At 38.2% G+C, this 19,643-nt stretch overlaps 1 protein-coding gene across 29 annotated transcripts in view; it reads left to right on the top strand.

The window, feature by feature from the left end:
• The window catches only part of LOC144312166 (uncharacterized), a 165,836-nt gene that overhangs the window by 31,019 nt on the left and 115,174 nt on the right, over positions 1-19,643 (top strand). For 12 of the 29 annotated variants that reach the window (XR_013377680.1, XR_013377664.1, XR_013377672.1 and 9 more), the window contains 3 exons: positions 16,908-17,125; positions 17,291-17,389; positions 19,024-19,179. Coding sequence is in view for 10 of the 29 variants with exons in the window: in XM_077894543.1 (XP_077750669.1) it covers positions 17,291-17,389 (99 nt within the window). In the remaining 19 variants the exon portion in view is untranslated. Of the gene's footprint in view, positions 1-1,056; positions 2,131-16,907; positions 17,126-17,290; positions 17,390-19,023; positions 19,180-19,643 lie in introns of all 29 variants that reach the window. The other 17 variants (XM_077894543.1, XM_077894599.1, XM_077894556.1 and 14 more) reach the window with 6 other exon arrangements.

Below are 19,643 nucleotides of genomic sequence, written 5' to 3'. Positions count from 1 at the left end.
TGATGCTATTTGGAGTATACCTCACATCTAAGAATTTCCATATGTTGTTAGCAGAGACTCCCCACCCCCCCCCCGCCCCCATCCAGTTATCACTTAAACTCTGTCCAGGGTGTAGGAGTACTGTACTATTCTTCCAATCTGTGCTACAAAGAGTGGAGCCAAATTGTAAGACGGGATGAGAGAGAGAGAGAGAGAGATTAGATTAGGACACAATGAAGAGAAATTCAAAGCTCCAGACAAGTTCCTGGAATAAGAAGTACTACAGTATTAAAATTAACTTTACACTTTGGATCTTTTTGTGATCTATAATCTCTTAGTAGCTAAATTTATCAGCGGAGGAAAATAACTGATGCTGTTTTTTTCTAAGTAATCTCTACATCTACCATGGGGCTTGAATTTAGGATGCCAGATCAAGAGTTGCATGCTCTCCCTACTGAGCCAGCCAAGTGCCCCTAATTGATGCTATTTTATTACATAAAAGAGAGAGGTTAACAAGATGGTGACAAAATACTTAAAACAAGTACTCTATAGTGAAACAAACCTAAGAATTACTCCTGTCAGTTCATTAGTTAATCATAAAATTATTTTTCCTTTGTATGCATGTGGAGCTATAGGTAGGTTGAATGCTTTAAAAATATGCCTTTGGGGCACCTGGGTGGCACTGGTTGAGCATCTGCCTTCAGCTCAGATCGTGATCCCAGGTCCTGGAGTTGAGTCTCGCATCAGGCTCCCCCGAAGGAGCCTGCTTCTCCCTCTGCCTGTGTCTCTGCCTCTCTCATGAATCAATAAATAAAATCCTATAAAAAATATGCCTTTAGTTTTATCTCCTCTCCTTTGTAATTGTCATATTAAGTGTCTTGGTTAGAAGACTTAGAAATTATTCAATAATCCCTTTCATGAAAACATTATCATTAATTATGGTATATTAAGAGGTCATAGCTTCTAAGTTATATTAGTGATTTTTAATAGCATATTTTTTGTTATTACAAATAAGTTATATTTATTTTTCAACTAACAATGCTTAAACAACTTTACTCTTACCTCCTTTAAATCTAGAATTTCGAATTGAGTTAAGATGAACAGAAGTCAAAAGAAAAGAAGATGGGAAACACTGAGGAAATTAAATGTCATTTAAATTGTCAACGTTTGTTTACCTGAGACTGTAACTGAGGGAGAAGGAAGAGGGTCAGAATTGAGTTACAAGAAGTAGCTTCATACCATTTCTATCTTTAAAGGATCAAACTTGATAAGGACTCTAGAATGTTTCCTTGACCATCTGAGGAAGGGGAATTTGGCCTCTAAGTCTCCTCTGTCACACTAGAGTTTAGGCACTTAATGATCAGCTGGTAATCATCAGGCATTGGGGAAACTAAAATGAACATGCCTGACTAAATCTTATGACTTTAATTCCAGAATGTTAAATCTTTTAAAATAAACAGAATATTACAGCTACATTAAGCCTTTCCTATATGAAGTCAGGCATAGAGATTTCCCATATGAAGTCAGGCATAGAGATTTCCCAATAAAGTATTTTAGAAGTTTCCCAGATACTATTAAGGCCCTTGACAGAGTAACGTGCAGAATGATGTCAGACTTGTCAAATGTTTTGATAAAACAGGACCTTCGGATGCAATGATAAATTTGGCCATTGTATAAATCTGTCAAGAGTTTTTGAAAAACTGTGTAAACTGAAGATGGCAGAGCATACTCCACCTCATTAACAAAAGAAAACAGTAAGCAGTGTTCTCTGTTGCCATCATGTTACTACCCTGCTCAAAAGCCTCCTGTCTATCCCTATTTCTTAGAGAAGCATCTCCCCAAATCTGTGCGTGGAACACTGGTATTCTGTAAGACGGTAATAGATCTTACTGAAGAATAGATGCCTGTGGAAAAATGTTTTTCTAAAATGTATTTTAAAATCAGTCTATGTTAGGAAACTTCTAAACATTTTAAAGAAATTATTAACATGGGATAATCTTTGTTTAAGAAATGGAGTGCCAACTTCTGTGCATACAACGTGACTTTTAAAAAGTTAAAAACAACAGAGGCTGGAGAGGTTACATGCCACACATATAACAGACAAGATTGGATCCAGAATATATAAAAAATGTGGACAAAAAATATGAACAGGTAATTCACAAAAGAGAAAATAGAAATGATCAACAAACACATGATGTTCAAATCACCAATAGTCAAATGAATGAAAATGAAAATAAATACCGTTGAGCTCTCAAGATTGGCAAGAACTAAAAAGCCTGAAAATATCGAGTGCTGTCAAGAATGTGAAACAGGAGTCTCACACTGCATAGGGATTATAATAAGTACCACTTTAGAAAGTTGATTGGCAATATATCTGGTAAATTAATGATGTGCATAACTCATAGTCCAGTAGTTCTACTTCTAGGTACACTCACATCCATGTTACTTCTAGGTATAGTCACATACAGTGTTCACTGCAATGTTGTAACAATAATGATTAGAAGCAATATACAAGTATAAAAGTGTGCCTGAATTGGAGAATGGATATACTAGGAAATATTCATTCATTAATTCAAGGAGAATTCATTGAGCATCTATGGTATGCCAGTGCTGTTCTGGGCATCAAGGGTACCACATTATACAAAACAAAAATATATGTGCCCCAACAGAACTTACAATTCATAGAGAGGGAGGATGTGGGATAGGGGGGAAGAGATAGGAAAAATATGATGTATAAGAAATAGATGTGTTATGGAGAAAAATAAAGCAGAGAAGGGGGGTGGGAGAAGTTCTTGGGTCATTAGGAAGATCCCACAGTGCTGGTGTCATCTGAGTAAGCCCTGAACAGGAGAGGGAGTGAGCAGTGCAGACATCTTGGGAGGAACATTAGAGGCACAGGAGGGTACAAAGGTGAACACCTTGATGCAAGCAGTTTCCTGGGGAATTTGAGCAAAGTATTGGTGGAGATGGGGGTGAGGGAGGAGGTGGCCAGTGCCTGGAGCTAGGTAGGCCTGAGATCACTTTGAAGATTGATTTTATTTATTTATTTATTTATTTATTTACTTACTTACTTACTTAGGGGGAGAGTAGAGTACAAGCAAGAGGAGGGAGAGTACAATGTGGGGCTCAATCTCATGAGCCTGAGATCGTGACCTTAGCCAAACCACCCAGGTGTTCCAGGCCTGAGATCACTTTGAAGACCAGTGCTCTCATCACTGGGGCACACATTTTGAGCACTCACAGTAGGCCCAGCACCATTCTAAGCTATTTACACTTTTTACACTTATATTTTGTTACTTACCACTCACACTTGTCTTAAGTCTGCTTTAGACATCCAGCTCCATTTCATAGATGAGGAAATGGAGTCATGAAGAGGATAACTTGATTTGGATCAGTTAGACTAGCAAACACTCTCTCAGCTGCTAGGTGGTCTGCCTCTTGCCTTTCTAATGTCTAATGCCATATGTCTTTCCCACCATCCCCAGTGATGCTTCAGGTCACCCACTGGCCTTGTTCACTGTCATTACCTTGAATTTTAGTCTCTGGTCCTCTGGAATCTGGGAAGAAAGGAAAGCTCTTCTTTTCCCTGGTCTCCCCATCCTTTCCATCTCCCCAGGACTAGCATCGCAGGCTGTACCAGTCTGCAAGAACTTCCTAAGGAAGGGCTGGGGCAATTTCACAAAGTTTCACCAGTTGGGCTTTCTCTTGATTCTCCAAAGGGAGGGCAAAATAAGACTTAGGGCCTTACAAGTAGGTCCTCCCTTTGCACTTATCCCTATTCTAACCTGGTTCCTCTCAATTCCTTTTAGGCACCTCCCATGTAGAATCCTGGACATTCTCTATTATCTGGGCAAGAGTTTCAAACTTCATTACCTCCTAATCTCTAGTTTTCCTTTGATTTGTTAGTGGCAGAAGTGGCGGTTTCCTCTTCCATCTGCCCCATGTATTTATAATGCTATTCTATTTCCATTACAAAGTAAACTTTTCTAACTACACCTGAGTTTCTCACACTTTCTGAATCCAAAAGCAAATCTCTGAATACTTCAAAGTGAAGCCTACCGGTGGCACCAGCAGTTTTTAAAAAGCTGGGAATTGAATGACAAAAGCAAGGTCAGGGGAATGTTTTTGGAATATGCTACCATTTTGAGTATGAAGATACTGTCTCCAAGGACAATTGAGACAGTAACAGCAGTGGTTGTCTGGGGAGTGAACTAGGCTCAAGGGTAGGAAGTATGGACCAGGCTTTTCACTCTAGACCTTTTGTACAGTTAGAAAATTTGTTGTTGTTTTTACCAATATACATGATACATTTTTTAGAAAGTAGTAAAAAAACTAAAATTAACAGTATGGAAGTGAACTACTGAAAATACAGAGTGATTTTTCTAACAGCCTATTTTGAAAGCACTTGGATATCACAACATATGAAATATTCCCTCTGCTTTGATGCACCTTGTGAAGTGTAGCTTTGTTTTGTGAAGACAAAATGAAGCAGTAGAATTGATGCAGCTACCTGATACGAGGACCTGACCTGCAGCGTGACTCTCAACATCAAGTGGCCACATGATGGCCAAATAATATTTGTGTGTGTTGTTTTGCACAATAAAAATATGAGAGAGAAAAAAATATGAGAGATATTTAATAGTAGATATCATTTGTTCTTAATAAAAGGTTTTGATTTTCCCATGGTTGAGCCTTAAAAATGGGGGAGTATCCAAAGTTGATCATTTCTTGTGTTTGTTGTTGCTGATTTTACCTTATTTGTGAGGAGACAGTTTTTGGCTGCCTACTTTAATTCAGGCAGGCACTGAATTTTCTAATGGTGTTTCATCAAGCTGTTATACCTTAAAAAGGCATTTTTTTAAAGGCATTTAACTTTTGATGGTCATCCATGAATACATTATAATTATAAGAAAAGCACTCTGGGGTCAGTTAGCATTGGGAAAGGATGAAGATAAAACTCTTCAGCCCCTCTCTCATACTGGTCCTATTCATTCTCTCAATTTGTGAACCTTTGTTTTTAGCCAAAATACTCTACCCCTTGTTACCTGGTTCCACTTCATTTCTTATGTTTTCCAGACCTTGTTCTTATTCCTTCTCTCATCTGGATCCCCTCTCCTCCACTTTTATTTTTTTGTTATTATCTTTAAGATTTTATTTATTTGGGCGTGTGTGCATGTGATAGAGCACAAGCGGAGGAGGGAAGGGACAAGCAGACTGCACTGAGCGTGGAGCCAGATACAAGACTTGATGTGGTGCTTGGTGCGGGACTCGATCTCTTGACCCTGAGATCATAACCTGAGCCAAAATCTTAAGTAGGACCCTTAACTGACTAAGCCACTCTCCTGCCCCCTGCCTCTGCTTTTAAACTTATGCTTTTAGGACCATCTATTTCGTTAAGATTTCCCTGACCATTCCCAGATGCAATGATGTTAAACTTCACCAAACTTCTCTGATTTGTGAACATTTGGATTAGAAATTAAATATGGCATTGCCTTCCTAAGGAACATGTTTTTAGTCTGTTTACATTGGATTACAAGGAGACTTCATATAACATATATTAAAGTATAAACAGCAAATATATCTGGTAGGTGAAATTTTAGGTGATTTCTATATTCTTTGACCTTTGTTTTCCAAATCCTTTTAGTGAATGTGAAACTTTTATGATCCAAAATACTATATAAGTGTTAAATCACAAAATTGCTCATACTACACAAATTTTGTTTTCCACTTTACTGTATTTTAAACACATTCTCATCCTACTGATACCATGTGAGTGATATCATCATATTCTATATTATGAGCATATTACACTTCACTTTGCCAAGGTCTAGTCACCTTTTCTCATTTCAGTTGTGAGAAACAATGCTACAGTAAATACTTTGTAACTAAATTTCATACACTTTCATTATTGCCTTAAGATATATTTCTAAATGTGAAAATGCTGTGCCAAAGACTTACAGGCTTAAAGGGCAGATTTTCATGGCATTTTAAATATAGGCCAAATTTCCTTCCAGAACATTTGTACCATTTTTCCCTCCATCTCTAGGAGTGCTTGAGACATTAGATTTGCCCCTTCCTTGACAACACTGGACATTTTAGCTTGTATTATTTGTGAGCTTAAACATTTCTTTGTTGTATGTGTGTCTTCTTTTATTAATTGACAATATTTTGTCTATTTAAAAAATCTGCTTATTTTCCCTACTGATCGATAAAAGCTACTTGTCTACTAAGGAAATTAACTCTTTGCCTTATTTTTTACATAATTATTTTCCCTAGCTTTTCATTTTGTTCATGGTAGGGTCTTTTGGTTTATTTGTTTGAACTTGAATCAGCAGGGTGAACTATGCATACGTCTCAGTTCATGGCTCACCTTTCTTACTGCTTCAGTTAAAGCCCCTCTCATGTGGTAGCTAATTTTTTCAATTTTTTGCTCCTCTAGCCCTGTTGACCTATACCTACCCATGGCCCTGGGCTCCAATTCTAGAGTATGACAACTCTGTAATATAGGTTCTTGAATGCATATATGTTCTTTCAATATATAGGTATGGAAATATATATAGTGTTTTATGTGTGCAACTATTTTTAATTTTTTCTTAATTTAAATTTTTCTGAATTACACTGTGCTGTGTAGACCACATAGATTTTGCTGTGTCCCTTTTCTGTTTCACTCAGTGCTATGATTTTAAGACGAATTCATGTTTTAGTATGTATATCTGTAGTATTCCATAGTATAAAACTCCAGCATTTAACTCACCCATTCCAATGATGGATACATAGCTCCCTGTGTGATAGACAGTTCTAGCATGACTATCCCTATGTATGCCCATAGACACTGCTAGGTGACTTTTTTCTGGACCTGGTTCTCAATTACTTTTGTGCTGTTACTTCTGTAGCAGTGTGGTGAAGCCAGTGGACTCCTCAAAATAGTATTTTTAAATGCATAAGATAAAATACGTGGGATTATAAAAGAAATTATTTGTATTAATATACAGTAAATGTGTGCTTCCTTATGGCTGAATTAAATGTGTAACAACTAATAACTGACAATTTCAAAGTAGTGATAGCCATAAATAATATCACATGAAGATATTTATTATTTTTATTTATTGCAATGACTCAGATACTGTCAGTCTTCATGTGGTTTGTTATCTACATACATAGTCAAAGAAAATGCTAGATTTCATTGGCACATATAGGTCTGTCTCTGGGAGGACTTTACCTTCACTTGTTTGTATGGAGTTGTATCTATCTGCAGTGCATTTTTGGCTCTCACTCAGCATTGTGACAGGACCTGTCTGACAACCAAGCCTGAGTTTTATCTTCCCCCATCAGTTGGTCAGAGGTACAAAGTGAGGCATCAGTGCACTAAAAGTAGGAGATAGGGGATCTTGGGCCACCTGTTTATGTCACTTACCTGAACCCTACGCATATGCTAGACCCTATCCTGTGTGTGCCATTTACCTTTTATGACAGATTACTGCTTACACCTATCTGAACTTACTGTTTGATGGGCCTTATGATCTTGAATTCATGTTGGCTCGTACTCCTTACATAGTAACTTGATGCCTCATGTCAGCAGCTTAGTTTATGCTGGGGCCTACTAGCACACCAGGATCCACTTTTCAAATGACAGGTTCTCTGCCACCAAAGTATCACTTTGCAACATAATCCTAGGGTCTGAGTTGCAACTCTTCTATTAAGGTTTGCCAGTGATTCTTAATATCTCTAAATCCTTACATATCAAGGATACTTCTAAAATCACTGGTTCTTCATCAGCATATGATTTTAGTGACCTAAAATTGCTAATATACTTTCTCTTCCTCTAGGACCCACTTGAAGCTGGCAGCCCTCTGAATTGCTTCATAAATAGGTTGGAGCAGTATTCCTAAATTCAGCAAATGCTGCCTCTAAAATCTAAAGAGGCCTCCTATTGGTAGCGGTGCAAGTGACAATGATTTGTCCTATTCCTTAGGTGGCCTGTCTGTGACATCTTGGACTATTGAAACTCTAAAAGTTTCACAGAAGTAGCAGGCCTTTGAATCTTTGTTATGTTTATATCCCACCCTCTGGCATGCAGGGGTCTTACTAGGGCATCCAGAGTACTTGTCATTTTCTATTTCCAAGTCTACTTACGATGTCATAGTGGACCAGCCTGATTTTCTGGAGAATTGTCACAATGATCCAGGGTTTTGCAGACAATATGATGAAGAAAGCAGAAGACAATATATAGCCCATAGTGAAGACCGTAAAATGTACTGCTGTCCTTGTCATGTAAAGGCAAACTTTTTTGACCCTCTTTACTATTGGATATTGAAAAGAACATGTTTGTAAGATCAAGAGCTGTATATACACCATATACCAGAGCTTATATTGATCTTTTATTTTAAGGATATTATGTCCCGCCCATCAGCTGTAGTTAGAGCTACCAAGTGGTTAAGTTTAATATATCTCCATTAACCAGCATTATCTGTCTGGTTTTTGCAAAGGTCATATAGATAAACAGGGATGTGATGGAAACCAACACCTCGGCATCCTTTAAATATTTGCAAGTTGTGTGAATTCCTGAAATTCTTCTTGGGATATGTTCAATTTACTATCTTGGCAGTTTGACTATAATGGGGATGGATGGAAGGGGTTATTTTCAAGGATTTCTTCATAGCCCTGCTTGCCGTGATGACTTTCACACAGTTGGTCAGGGAGTGTGAAAATTCTACCAAGTGATAAGTATGTCCATTCAAATTTCACACTGAGGAACTGGGAAAATAACCACAAAATATGTTATTTTGTATCTTTAAGATTCTATTCTGCAGAATTTTTGGGTTCACAGTAACATGGACTTCTGCCTTTATCACTTGACACCTGTAAGTCTTTTTTTTTTTTTTGAAGATTTTATTTATTTATTCATGAGAGATACAGAGAGAGAGGCAGAGACACAGGCAGAGGGGAGAAGCAGGCTCCGTGCAGGGAGCCCAATGCGGGACTTGATCCCCGGACTCCAGGATCACGGCCTGAGTGAAAGGCAGGCACCAAACCACTGAGACATCCAGGGGATCTCCAGACACCCATAAGTCTTTACCCAGTGGTCTATGACGGCATTTTGCCATTACAGCCTTGCCATCTATTGTAGTAGTTATGTTCGTATCAGCTGTTGGTAGGTGCCATTCCCTGGCCTCTGCCATTCTAGAATTCTATCATCTCTTTTGAAGGCTGGTTTCAAGGCTGCATTTCCTCAACATATAGAAGAACTGCGTCATTGAGTTTCTCAAATGACCCAATGCGAACTTCTTGGTGCATTTCTCATTCCCTTACTGAAGTCAGTGTTCTCTAGGGCTTCCTGGGGAATATAGTGAGATAGTGGGTTCTCTGATCATACATAATAAGTGTAATAAATCTATTTTAACATTTTTTATCTCCCTGAGCCTTAAGACCCCTTCCTCACTATTCTGACAAAGAAGTTTTGGCATCACAGCCTCATTTACAGTAAGAAATCTGCCTGGCCAACCTTCAGGAGCCTATCTTAGCAACAAAAAAGATGACTCGAGATTTCCTTTCCAGGAGGCATAACCCCAAGTCACAGGAGAGTGCTTCAATGTCAACAAGTTCCCCACTATGCAGATTTATCTTTTTTCCCCTTACCACCACCCTGATTGAACATTCTCGAAATACACTCCCACACGTGTTCTTCCAGTTCTTGCCAGTACTTATTATTCTGGTCCTGTAATTGTTTTGATTGTATAAGCTATTTCCTGTCAGAGTAGGAAATGTATTTTCCCAGTAGACACTTGTTATTCCTGAGGCAATTGAGGATGTGGTGGCAAATCTTAGCCTAGAAAAAAAAAAAGCATTGTCTTGCAAGATGCCTGATTCAGGTGAGGTTTTTGCAAAGCTTCCAGCCATTGTGAAATTTTTCTCTCTAGTGAGGGGGAAAGGACTGGCAAAAGATTGATGAGAATCTGGGAGTTCAAGATATTTTAGTTAATCCACCCAAATGTCACCATCCCAGATGTCAGGATCCAACTTTTCCTACTAGGGCCTTGACTTAGGCACAGAAGACTGAGGCCATGCATTCACTCCCCTTAGCAACTTTGCCACCCTTACGATGAAATCTCAGGCCTGATTTTTTTTCAGCATATATTGCCCACAGCCACAGAAAATGAAGGATGTTTTATTTTTTATTTTTCTTTTTTTTAAACTTTTAATCAAGGTATAATTGACCATTCAGCAAAGTATATACATATTAAGCATAGTACTTAATATATGTTTACTTTTGTGTGCACCCTTATGACTATTACCCACTCAAAATATAGACTGTTTCCAGTACTCCAGAAGGCTTGCTTCTTCTTGACCCCCTCCCAGTCAACATTTTCCCCTCAAAGATATCCCTGTTTGACCTTATTAATCATAAATGTATTTTTCATGTTAAGTTCACATAATATAATTTGTGGTTTGTACTCTTGTTCATCATTGTATCTGTGAGCTGCATTCATGTGTTGTCTGAAGCAGTAGTTTGTGTTCATTGCTGTTCAGAATTCCACAGCATACCACAATTCATTTATCCACTCTTCTGTTGATGGACATTTGGGTGAATTCCAGTTTGTTGTTATGATAAAGCTGCAATACACATTCTTACATATGACTTTTGGTATACATTAACACTCATTTCTTTTGGGAGTAGAATTTTCCAGGAGTAGTAGAGTAGCCTAGTTATTGGCCATAGGTACATAAAACTTTAATACTATCAATTAGTTTTCCAAAGTAGTTGTACCAATTTAAATACCCCCACCAGCAACATATAAGATTCCAGTTGCTCCATATCCTCACCAGTTGCTTACTTCTCATTAACCTTTTCATTTAAGTCTTTCTTGTGATACTGTGATAGTATCAAATTGTAGTTTTAATTTCCTATATGAGTAATGACATTTGGGGCACCTGGGTGGCTCAGTCGGTTAAGCATTTGCCTGCAGCTTGGGTCATGAGCCCTGAGTCAGGCTCTCTACTCAGTGGGGAGTCTAGTTCTCCCCCTCCCTCTGTACTGTCTCTCTTCCCCTCTCAAATAAATAAATAAAAATCTTTTAAAAAGAATAATGACATTAATCATCTTTTCATATGCATTTTTCCTTTTTTTTTAATCCTTTGTGTGAAAGAGTTTTGGAAGCAGTTTTAAAAATCCAACCATACAGATTTCCTTTTTTCTTATTGATACGTAAGAATTCTTTATATATTCTGGATCTAAGTACTTTGTTGAATACATGCTCTGAGTCCTTGGCTTGCCTTTTAACTCTCTTTCTTTTTTTTAAGTAATCTCTATACCCAACATGGGGCTCGAACTCATGAAATTCAGATCAAGAGTTGCATGCTCTACTGACTGAGCCAGCCAGGCTCCTTGCCTTTTTTTTTTTTTTTTTAAAGATGTTATTTATTTATTCATGAGAGACACACAGACAGGCAGAGACATAGGCAGAGGAAGAAGCAGGCTTCCTGCAAGGAGCCTGATGTGGCACTCAATCCTCGGTCCTGGGATCATGCCCTGAGCCAAAGGCAGACACTCAAACGCTGAGCCACCCAGGCGTCCCAGGCTCCTTGCCTTTTAACTCTCATAATGGTGTCATTTAAGAACCAGAGATTCTTAATTTTAATGAAGTCCATTTATCAATCTTTTCTTACTGGTAGTGCTCTTTATGTTCTTTTTAACTTCAAGGTGATGAATATGTTCTCCTGTGAAAGAAGCTTTATTGTTTTACTATTTACATTTAGATCCATGATCCATCTAGAATTAATTTTAGGGTATGGTATGAAATAGAGGTCAAAATTCATTTTTTCTATATGGATATCTAGTGGATCCAGCACCAGTTATCAAAATGCTGCCATGGAGGACTTTTTTTTTAAGATTTTATTTATTTGGGAGAGAGATACGGAGAGAGAGCAAGAGCAAGGAGAGGGACAGAGGGAGAAGGAGAAGCAGGATCCCTGCTGAGTTGGGAGCCTGACCTGGGGCTTGATCCGAGGACCCTGAGATCATGCCCTGAGCTGAAAGCAGAGAGCCACCCAGGCACCCAACTTTTTATTTTTACAGTAGGCTTTGAGTTGGTAGTTAGATGATATGACTATGTTGTTTTCTTTTATCAAGACTTGAAAAACAGCTAACAAATGCCAAACCATTGTATAATTCTTATAATTACTATTGCTTTCTATACTACTGCCAAATTACCACATAACCCATGCTTTGCCTTCTACTTTCATCATCTTCCAGTCCAACACAGATGATTGCAATTCGTGAAACCATTGTTATCAGAGATTATAACCATCTTACATACTACCAACAATGGGAATCTTTTTGCTGCGCGACCAGTGGGCTATCTAGGTTTAGAATCCTGTCTTGAGGGTTTTCTTTCCATGGTCACTTCTGATATCAACTTGCTTATTCTGGGTTTCCCCAAAAGCAGGATCTGGTCAGGGTTGCATGGTGGTAGTTTATTTGGGATGTGATTCCAGGAAGTAGAAATGAGAAACCAAGGAAAGTGAACTAGAGAAGGAGGGAAATGTAACACAAGACTGCATTATTAAGAGATTAGTGCTTATTCCTATTGAGGGTTTCTGAAGACCTCTGTGAAAGGAACAAAATGAGAAGCATTCCCCCCACTGCTGATATGCACTTATGCATGCCATGTGTCGGTACTGGTGAGCTCCGGGGTTGCCCTACACCATAATGCCAGAGAAGCTCTGGGTGGGAAGCAAGAATGTGAGACCCACTCTTGAAGCGAGATGCTGAGAGAGAAAAAGGGTCACAGCCTGTGTGGAATCATTTGTATCACAATCAGGTGTAAGAAAGGGAGATGTACACAAAAGGTTTCTAACAGATAATTTTTAATTGAAGTATAGTTGATCCACAATGTTACATTAGTTTCAGGTGTACAACATAGTGATTCAACAAGTCTATACATTATACTGTGCTTATCACAAGTGTAGCTACCATCTGTTACCATACAATTATAATACCATTGTCTATATTCCCTATGCTGTACCTATTTATATATTTATAATTTATAATATATATTATAGAATACTTCAAAACTAATATGTATGCTATGAAACAAGTACTCTCATTGGTCTTAAGTTCCTTTAGAAAAGCAACTGAATTATTTATAACTTTGTATTGACTCTCATGGGTTCTATGCATGCTAGATAATGGTGATAGTTAAAGTTTATTTGTAAGAATATAAATGATTAAATATAAAAATACATATTAATCTCGTTTTCAATATGCTTTCATAAAGTGCTGTATGTTATCCAGAAAAGAGCATATTGATATGTTAATACATTACCCTATTTGGTTCAGTTTACATGGTAAGCTAGTAGATTTTGTTATTGTCCTAATCATTTCTTTCTTGCAAGAGGACTGTATATCCCTGCCTATTATTACTTGCAGTACCTCCTGTGAAAGCACACATCCTTGCTCTTTTGATGTTGGTCTTGGTCATGTGGCTTGTTTTGGCCAATGGCATGTGAGTAGATATGACTAACATTATGTTTAAATAGAAATGTTGATTATCACTGTGTGTTTTTCCCACCCTTTTCTCTCTGTTCTCTCTTCTCTGAGAATAGCATGTCTCTGATACTGAAGAAGATACATGTTACAGAAGAATTGTGATCAATTCATGACTGATAAGCAACATGAATGAGAAATAATCCTTTATTTTGTTAAGTCACTGTGATATGGGGCTTATTAGTATAAGCTCACTAATACACGGGCCATATTGACTGTTGACAATCATGTTTTGAATAATTATTGGTTGAGCAGATCTGGTTCAGATAGATATCTTTTATAATAACTTGAAGAAGTTTTTTAACTAAAAAGTTTTTGTTGAGGCTCCTGGCTGGCTAGGTTGGTAGACCATGCAACTCTTTATCTCGGGTTCATGAATTCAAGCCCCATTGGTGTGGAGCCTACTTTAAAAAAAAAAAAAAAAAAAAGAGTTCTTGTAAATATAGTAAAAAGATGAATCAGGATAACTGAGAGCTCATTATGGACATGTACCACCTAAGTTTTGCTCAGCAGTTACCTTAAATACAGTCAGATACTACAGCTATTTAGGTTATAAGTAAAAGAGACATTAAAAACAAGGCCTAATAATAGTGATAATTATAAAAATGTATTCGGAAAAAAGAGAGACTGAAACTCAAAGAAACTCATGAGCAATAGATGTCTTCAAAATCTAGAACATGTCCAGGGCAGTAAAGGGACAGTTATGTGTGATCACTTGAATGCTCTGATATTAACATGACTTTGATATTTTTTTTTAATAAATTTATTTTTTATTGGTGTTCAATTTGTCAACATATAGAATAACACCCAGTGCTCATCCTGTCAAGTGCCTCCCTCAGTGCCTGTCACCCAGTCACCCCCCCCGCCCACCTCTCCTTCCACCACCCCTAGTTCGTTTCCCAGAGTTAGGAGTCTTTCAGTTCTGTCTCCCTTTCTGATATTTCCCACTTATTTGACTTTGATATTCTTGATCTCTGTTTCTCTTAGTGTCTTTTTGCTCCTCTCTCTGCTGCCACTTGGCTTCCTTACAGTCTATCCTATATCTTTTCTCTTCCTCAAAGCTTCTCGATCTATAATTTCTGGGTTTTAATGCCTTCAGCTTGCTTATAAGTTTAGCTTGCTCCAGGGTCCATCTAGGACATCTTTGAAACATCAGCTTCCAATATTAGTTACCTCATCTATACTCTTCCATCTCAAATTCCTGAGAGGATGGTTTTGTTTGACCCAGCTCTTGTGGGTAAAATAGTAGCTGCCCACTCCCCCCCCAATCATGTTCACCCAGAACCTCAGAATGTGACCTTATTTGGAATAAGGGTTTTTGCAGAGATGGTTAAAGTAGGGCTAATGAGATGACATCATCATAGAGGATGATGACCCCTAAATCCAATGATGAGTGTGTCATTATAAAACACAAAAAAGGGGATCCCTGGGTGGCGCAGTGGTTTCGCGCCTGCCTTTGGCCCAGGGCGCGATCCTGGAGACCCGGGATCGAATCCCACGTCGGGCTCCCGGTGCATGGAGCCTGTTTCTCCCTCTGTGTGTGTCTCTGCCTCTTTCTCTCTCTCTGTGACTGTCATAAAAAAAAAAAAAAAACACAAAAAAGGAGAAGACCTAGAGATGCAGAAGGGAAAAGGCCCTGGGAAGATGGAGGCAGAGAATAAAGTGCAGCCACAAGCCAAGAATGCCAGGGATTGTCAGCCCCCTGAAGCTGGGAGAGAAGCTTGGAATGGCTTCTCCCTCAGAGCCTCAAGAGGGAAACAAGTCTACCAGCATCTTGATTTCAGACTCATGGCTCCCAGAACACAGAGTACATTTCTGTTATTTTAAATTATTCAGTTGGGGGCAGCCCTGGTGGCTCAGTGGTTTAGCACTGCTTTCAGTCCAGGGCCTGATCCTGGAGACCCAGGATCGAGTCCCGCGTCAGGCTGCCAGCATGGAGCCTGCATGGAGCCTCCCTCTGCCTGTGTCTCTGCCTCTCTCTCTCTCTCTCTCTCTCTGTCTCTCATGAATAAATAAATAAAATCTTTAAAAAAATGAATTATTCAGTTGGCAGCAATTTGTTATGGCAACTATTGGAAACTAATACTCCTGCTCATCTCTGAGGAACTTTAATGTTTATTGGCCATTGGTTGGGCTATGGATTTGGAACCCCTGGGTGAAGTGCTTGGAGCCAGGCCATTGGCAGGGTTGTGGACAAGGTGGTTTGCTTTGAAGATACTGGACCTGGGAGACATGTAACTGATGTGTCTAAAACAATGTAAAGCTTGGCTGCCAGGCATACATACTCTCTTCCCTTATGGACAAAAGTATCCTAGTGTCCTCCCAACTCTCCCACATAACACTGCCTGTGTCCCATGGGAGGGGCAAAGTCATAGGAGCATTTCAAAATTTGCTTGTCCTTATTAGAAGTCTTCTTGTCTAGGTAGTGTCCAGTTCTATTTTATTTAATTGAAATCTTGCTTATTGTTACATCTGTGATATCTAGTGTCCTGTAGCTGAAACTGAAGGTCTCAAATGTGTGTGATCTCCTTTAAAAGGATATAGATGGCCGAAGACCCTCAGTCTTGGCTTAAATCATTTTAACAATAATGCTACCTTATGATGCATTAAAAACAGTATGTTAAAAGATATAAACCTATAGAGCAGAGGTTGGCAGAGGTTTTCTTAAAGGATCAAATAGCAAGTTTTTTAGGTTTTGTCGGACATATCATCTCAGCTGTAACTATTGTAACATGAAAGCAGCCATAGACAGTACATAAATGAGTGAATGTGGCTGTGTTCTAATAAAATTTTGTGGAGGGATCCCTGGGTGGCGCAGCGGTTTGGCACCTGCCTTTGGCCCAGGGCGCGATCCTGGAGACCCAGGATCGAATCCCATGTCGGGCTCCCGGTGCATGGAGCCTGCTTCTCCCTCTGCCTGTGTGTGTGTTTGTGTGTGTCTCTCTCTCTGTGACTATCATAAATAAATAAAGATTAATAAAAATAAAAATAAAAATAAAATTTTGTGGAGGGGGACACTGAAATTTGAATATCAGGAGCTATTATTCTTTTTAAATCTCCCCCCAACTATTTAAAAATGGGAAAACCATTCTTTGCTAGTGGCTGTATAAACACAGGCATTAGGACATCTGTAGTTCATGGGCTGTAGTTTGCTGACTTCTGTTATAGAAGATGCATGATCTTCTTTATCCACCCAAAGTCACCCCTTCTTTTATAAATGGGATCCTAATTTCATTTTGGGAAACTTCCCCCACCCTCACCTTTCACTGAAAATTGTCTGTATGCCTCAGGTTGTATGACAGGAGCATGTGGCCTTGGCTGCAGTGATTGCTTCCATCCGAGTGAATACTGCAGTGCATGGGGTCTACTTTCTTTCTTTCCACAGGAACTCGTAGCAATAGAGAAGATGTGAGCCTGGAGATGCCAGAGGCTGCTGCATGAATCTTAAGAATGAAGCTGACACAGCAGAATGCTGAGCCAAGAAACTAAGATAAATTGAATTTTTATTACATTTTTGGAGCTCCTGGATCAAACCACTCATGACACTAAACAACCCCAAGGCTTTTCCACTACATGAATAAATAAATTTTCTTTTCTGTTTAAGTGAGTTTGAGTTTGGATTCTCTGTTACAATAACAAGATATGAACTGAGGCAAACTTCTTACCTCCAACATTTATTGTAACTCTAAAACAAAAACAAAAATTAGGTGCCAACATAACTACCAAGCCAGAAAAGTTCAAATCAACAATGTTATTTTTTGTTTTCAGAAGCTAAACTTCTCCTCCTCAAACACCAAAGACCATGGCATTGACGAATATGTTGTGGATTGTTTTGAGTTCTGCATACCTTTGTGTCCCACACATAAGGTAAGGTGTGTGCTGTGTAACGAATCATCTCTTCATTGCTTTTCTCTTTTTAAACTATTGCAAAACCTTCATTCACAGAGTTTGCTATGACAACATTCATAGCAAACGAATGTTTGGAACAAATGTATGATGTACATAATAAGGCTTTCTTAACTTTCCTTAGTTGCTAAAACAAAGAATATCATTGTGCTTGCTCTTCAAATTATATTGATCTGAAATTAAAGTCTCATTTTATTAAATTACTTAAGGCAAAGTCTTTGATCTATGAAAATGTGTTTCAACTATGAATTGAGAAGAGAAGCTTTGTGTTTTTAACAGGAGACAAATTCAACTCTGGTTGACTGTGGCAGTTTGCTATTGGGACATACCAACTCTCAGTAACTGGACAAGCCTATGATGTCTAGACCTGCTTAATTCATTTTGGGCTCTGTTTCTGCACCTTCCTCTGACTCCCATCTATGTCCCATGTTTCCATTCACTAGTGTGGTCTATTACTTTATTAAGGATTTTAAACTAATCGCACAATTTGTCAGTCTTTTTATCTCCAATTGGATATAAAGCACTCACACTAGTTTTTAATTGGATTACTAGAATCTGTGCATGTACTGCCATTTTTACCTAGGAATGGTGAATTAGTTCACTTATTTTCTACAAAAATCCAGCAAAGATCTCACAGCCACTCTGGCTTATAACAGGAAGCCTATATAAAGACTGCAGTATACCTTGGCTCTTAGGTGGAGGACTGCCTGTGTATCTCACTTTGGGCCCGAGACTGAAGGGACACAGTTAATGGGCATAGTCAGTTTTCATGGCAATCACAGGAATGTGAGACACTGAGCCAAATGACACAAGGACATTTAAGTTTTTGTGCGTGTCATGTTTACTGCCATTCTATTGACTAGAACAAGTTATATGGCACTGTATCAGTAAAGTAGGGGAAACACCCATCCACTCTAATGTGCTATAGGTTTCCATGGCTCAGGAATTGAGGGAAGAAAAGAATTGTGAACAATAATCCAATTGGTACATATGGCTTCACTTTGTATGAACTTTGTCTCTGCTCCTTCAACCCTCTGATCTCAATTTCTATTACTAATATGCCCTCTGGGAGTGAAAGGGCTTTCTATAGCTAGTTTGAATTTTAAAAGAAGAGAATAGTTTCCATAAATCCAGTAGCTGTTATAGCTGAGTTTCCATTTTGGCTCAACATTTGGGTTTGTGGTGTTTTTTTTTTTCTTTTTAAAGATTTTATTTAAAAAAATTTTTTAATTTATTTATCTGAGAGCTGAGCAGGGAGCCGGATGCAATGCAGGGCTGGATCTCAGAACCCTGGGATCATGACCAGACCCCAAGGTGGATGCCTAACTCACTAAGTCACCTAGGTTCCCCATTTATTGATTTATTATGATAAAATTAATATTTTAAAATATATGAAACTTTAATTTTTATGTTTTCATTCAGTAAAAAATAAAAACCTGCATCATTCTATCATTTGTAACTAGTAAGAGATAAGGGGTTTCATTCACAGTCAGATTTGTAGGACCTAGCATAATTCTGAGCTTAATTCTATTAAGCATAATATATGCTTAATAAATATTTGTTGATTGAAGTACATTGTTTTCTCTTTTAAAAAGATTTTATTTATTTATTCATGAGAGACACTGAGAAAGGCAGAGATATAGGCAGAGGGAGAAGCAGCCTTCCCAGGGGAACCCATGCAGAACTCAACCCCAGGAACCCAGGATCATGCCCTGAGCCGAAGGCAGACACTCAACCACTGAGCCACCCAGGTATCCCAAACTGCATTGTTTACTTATTTACTAATTATTATTATTGATCAACAGATAGGAACTTGTACCTGAATAGATATTTTCTTTTTTAATACAGTAATGTATATATAATCAATATTCCCCAACCTCATTAGTGCCTGTGAACCACTCCAAAAACATATTTACAATGTGATACATTGAAAAGTGATGTTTGTGTTTGCTCTTTCCAGGACCAACACAAATTATTGGTTCCTGTTTCCTTGTTTTAAAAATATCTAGTTACATAACCTTTTGAAATACTAAGAGCCCATAGAAGAATATCTACATGGATAGTTAGAAATATGTACAATATAGGCAAAATCTACTAATTTTCAAGTTTATAAATATCAAACAGTGAAAGTGCCATTTAAAACCTTTAAAAAGCATTTAAAATTAAAATGATGTGTAAAGTAAGTATAAAAAGATTTTCATGCATGAGAAAGGTG

Source organism: Canis aureus, chromosome 1, assembly GCF_053574225.1.
Source record: "Canis aureus isolate CA01 chromosome 1, VMU_Caureus_v.1.0, whole genome shotgun sequence".
Taxonomy (NCBI): domain Eukaryota; kingdom Metazoa; phylum Chordata; class Mammalia; order Carnivora; family Canidae; genus Canis; species Canis aureus.
This window is presented reverse-complemented; position numbering and strand designations above follow the sequence as displayed.